The following is a 3,818-nucleotide window of genomic DNA, read 5'->3' on the forward strand; positions in this document are numbered from 1 at the left end:
GACTCCCAACTCACTCAATGTCCCTTTAACTACAGGACCCCCCTAACCCCCCCCCCCGTTCCTTCCCCTTCCAGGACCCGTCCTTACCATAGCAGTGATACAGGACCCCCCCCCCCATCCCTGTGACCTTCCAGGACCTTCCATCCCATTCAATGCCCCTTTCCCCTTCCAGGACCTGTCCTTACCGTAGCAGTGATATCAGACCCCCCCCTGGCCCAGCCCCCCCCATCCCTGTGACCTTCCAGGACCTTCCCCAGACATTCCAAGGCTCTTTATGGACCTGCCAGGACCTTTCCAACCCACCTCAATAACCCCAAGACCTTTAACCTTTCAAGGTTCAGACCTTATAACCCACTCCCAACAGCCTTTTACCCTTCCAGGACCTTCCCAACCCAACCCAGCCATCCAAGGCTCTTTATGGACCTGCCAGGACCTCAACTACCCATTATCCCATGGTTTATTTACCTGCCAGGACCTGACCAGCCATTCCAAGGCTCTTTATGGACCTGCCAGGACCTTTCCCAAACCAACCCAAACCATTCCAAGGCTCTTTATGGACCTGCCAGGACCCGAACAGCCATTCAAGGCTCTTTATGGACCTGCCAGGACCTTCCCAACCCCATTATCCCCTGGGTTCATTGATCTTCCAGGACCTTCCAACCCAACCCAGCATTCCAAGGCTCTTTATGCACCTCTGCAGGATGAACAGCCATTCCAAGGCTCTTTATGGACTGCCAGGACCCGAACAGCCATTCCAAGGCTCTTTATGGACCTGCCAGGACCTTCCCAACCCAACCCATTGACTCTTTACCCTTCCAGGACCCTTATAACCCAACCGAAGCATCCCCTGCCCCTTTACCCTTCCAGGACCTTCCCAACCCCCCCCCCCCCCCAGCCTTTTTTGTGCCCTTCCAGGACCTTCCCAACCCAACCCAACCCAACCCAAGGCTCTTTATGGACCTTCCAGAACCTGTCCTTACCATAGCAGTGATACAGGACCCACCTGGCCCAGCCCACCCCCATCCCTGTGACCTTCCAGGACCTTCCCAACCCATTCAATGCCCCTTTCCTCCCTTCCAGGACCCTCCCCCCCCCATTCCTTTCCCCTTCCAGGACCTTCCCAACCATTCCAATGCTCTTTATGGACCTTCCAGGACCTTCCCAACCCAATCCAGCCATTCCCAACCCCATTATCCCCTGTTCCTTTCCCCTTCCAGGACCTTCCCAGCCATTCCAAGGCTCTTTATGGACCTTCCAGGACCTTCCCAAACCATTCAATGCACCCTTTCCCCTTTCCAGACCTGTCCTTACCATAGCAGTGATACAGACCCCACCTGGCCCAGCCCCCCCCCATCCTGTGACCTTCCAGGACCTTTCCCAACCCAACCAGCCATTCCAAGGCTCTTTAATGGACCTTCCAGGAACCTTTCCCCCCCCCTTTTACCCTTCCAGGACCTTTCCTTACCATAGCAGTGATACAGGACCCCCCCCCTGGCCCAGCCCCCCCCCCATCCCTGTGACCTTCCAGGACCTTCCCAACCCACTCAATGCCCCTTTCCCCTTACAGACCCTCCCCCCTGTTCCTTTCCCCTTCCAGGACCTGTCCTTACCATAGCAGTGATACAGGACCCCCCCCCCATCCTGTGACCTTCCAGGACCTTTCCCCCCCCCCTTTCCCCTTCCAGGACCTGTCCTTACCATAGCAGTGATACAGGACCCCCCCCTGGCCCAGCCCCCCCCCATCCCTGTGACCTTCCAGGACCTTCCCAACCCAACCCAGCCATTCCAAGGCTCTTTATGGACCTTCCAGGACCTTTCCCCCCCCCCCTTTCCCCTTCCAGGACCCGTCCTTACCATAGCAGTGAACAGGACCCCCCCCTGGCCCGCCCCCCCCCCCATCCCTGTGACCTTCCAGGACCTTCCCAACCCATTCAATGCCCTTTCCCCTTCCAGGACCTCCCCCCCCATTCTTTCCCTTCCAGGACCCTCCCCCCCTTGGTTTCCCCTTCCAGGACCCGTCCTTACCGTAGCAGTGATACAGGACCCCCCCTGGCCCAGCCCCCCCCCATCCCTGTGACCTTCAGGACCTTCCCAACCCACCCCAATAACCCCAAGGACCCTTTAAGCTTCCAGACCTTCCAACCACCCAGCCATTCCAAGGCTCTTTAACCTTCCAGGACCTTCCCAACCCCTCATTCTTTTGCCCTTCCAGGACCTTCCAACCATTCCAATGCTCTTTATGGACCACTGGAAGGTCACTGGGATGGGGGTGGGGTCCTGTATCACTGCTATGGTAAGGACAGGTCCTGGAAGGGGAAAGGGGCATTGAATGGGTTGGGAAGGTCCTGGAAGGTTCATAAAGAGCCTTGGAATGGCTGTTCGGGTCCTGGCAGGTCCATAAAGAGCCTTGGAATGGCTGTTCGGGTCCTGGCAGGTCGATAACAAGCCCCATTTCCCCCCATAGTTCACAAGTCGGAGTCGGAGCTTCGGGAACTGCTGGAAAAAAGGGAAAAGAAACTGAAAGAAAAAGAGGAGAGAAAAAGGAAACAGGAGGAAAATGTGAAGAGGAAGAGGGAGAACAGGGAACAAATGAGGTGGGTAAGGGGGCAATGGGACCCATAAGTGTGGGGCTGCCCCATAAGTGGGTCAATGTGGGGCTGAGACCCATATGTGGGTCAATATGAGGGGCTGCGGGGTGGATATGAGGGGCAGAGACCCATATATGGGGCAATGTGTGGGGCTGAGACCCATATGTGGGTCAATATGTGGGGCTGGGGGGTGGATGTGTGGGGCAGAGACTCATATGTGGGGTGGGGGGGTGGATGTGTGGGGCTGGGGGTCAATGTGTGGGGCTGAGACCCATATGTGTGGGGCTGAGGGTGATATGTGTGGGGCTGAGATCCATATGTGGGGTGAGGAGGGGGAGAGAGACCCATATATGGGGCAATGTGTGGGGCTGCCCCATAAGTGGGTCAATGTGTGGGTCAATGTGTGGGGCTGGGGGTGATATGTGGGTTAGTAGCCCCATATGTGGGTCAATATGTGGGGCAGAGACCCATATGTGGGGCAGAGACCCATATGTGGGGCTGGGGGTGATATGTGGGGCAATGTGTGGGTCCATATGTGGGGCTGAGACCCATATGTGGGGCAGTGTGTGGGGCTGAGACCCATATGTGGGGTTGGGGGTGATATGTGGGGCAATGTGTGGGGCTGGGGGTATATATGGGGCTGGGGGTGATATGTGGGGCAGTGTGTGGGGCTGAGACCCATATGTGGGGCTGGGGGTGATATGTGGGGCGGGGAGGGGGGCAGAGACCCATATGTGGGGTTGGGGGTGATATATGGGGCAATGTGTGGGTCAGTGTGTGGGGCAGAGACCCCTAAGTGGGGTTGGGGGTGTTATGTGGGTCAATATGTGGGGCTGAGACCCATATGTGGGGTGGGGAGGGGGACAGAGACCCATATATGGGGCAATGTGTGGGGCTGCCCCGTAAGTGGGTCAATGTGTGGGGCAATGTGTGGGGCTGGGGGTGATATGTGGGTTAGTAGCCCCATATGTGGGGCAATGTGTGGGGCAGAGACCCATATGTGGGGCTGGGGGTGATATGTGGGGCGGGGAGGGGGGCTGAGACCCATATGTGGGTCAATGTGGGTCAATATGTGGGGCTGCCCCATAAGTGGGTCAATATGTGGGGCTGGGGGGTGGATGTGTGGGGCAGAGACCCATATATGGGGCAATGTGTGGGGCTGAGACCCATATGTGGGTCAATATGGGTCAATATGTGGGGCTGCCCCATAAGTGGGTCAATGTGTGGGGC

General features: G+C 57.4%; 1 protein-coding gene across 1 annotated transcript in view; it reads left to right on the plus strand.

The window, feature by feature from the left end:
* Window positions 1-1,934: 1,934 nt before the first annotated feature.
* LOC107307714 (serine/arginine repetitive matrix protein 1-like) overlaps window positions 1,935-3,818 on the plus strand; it is a 20,482-nt gene continuing 18,598 nt past the window's right edge. Inside the window, exons 1-3 of the mRNA XM_032441935.1 lie at window positions 1,935-1,998; window positions 2,213-2,293; window positions 2,465-2,594. Of these exons, the coding sequence (XP_032297826.1) occupies window positions 1,935-1,998; window positions 2,213-2,293; window positions 2,465-2,594 (275 nt within the window). The remainder of the gene's footprint in view (window positions 1,999-2,212; window positions 2,294-2,464; window positions 2,595-3,818) is intronic.

The sequence above is a fragment of the Coturnix japonica genome, unplaced genomic scaffold (assembly GCF_001577835.2).
Source record: "Coturnix japonica isolate 7356 unplaced genomic scaffold, Coturnix japonica 2.1 chrUnrandom803, whole genome shotgun sequence".
Lineage (NCBI taxonomy): Eukaryota > Metazoa > Chordata > Aves > Galliformes > Phasianidae > Coturnix > Coturnix japonica.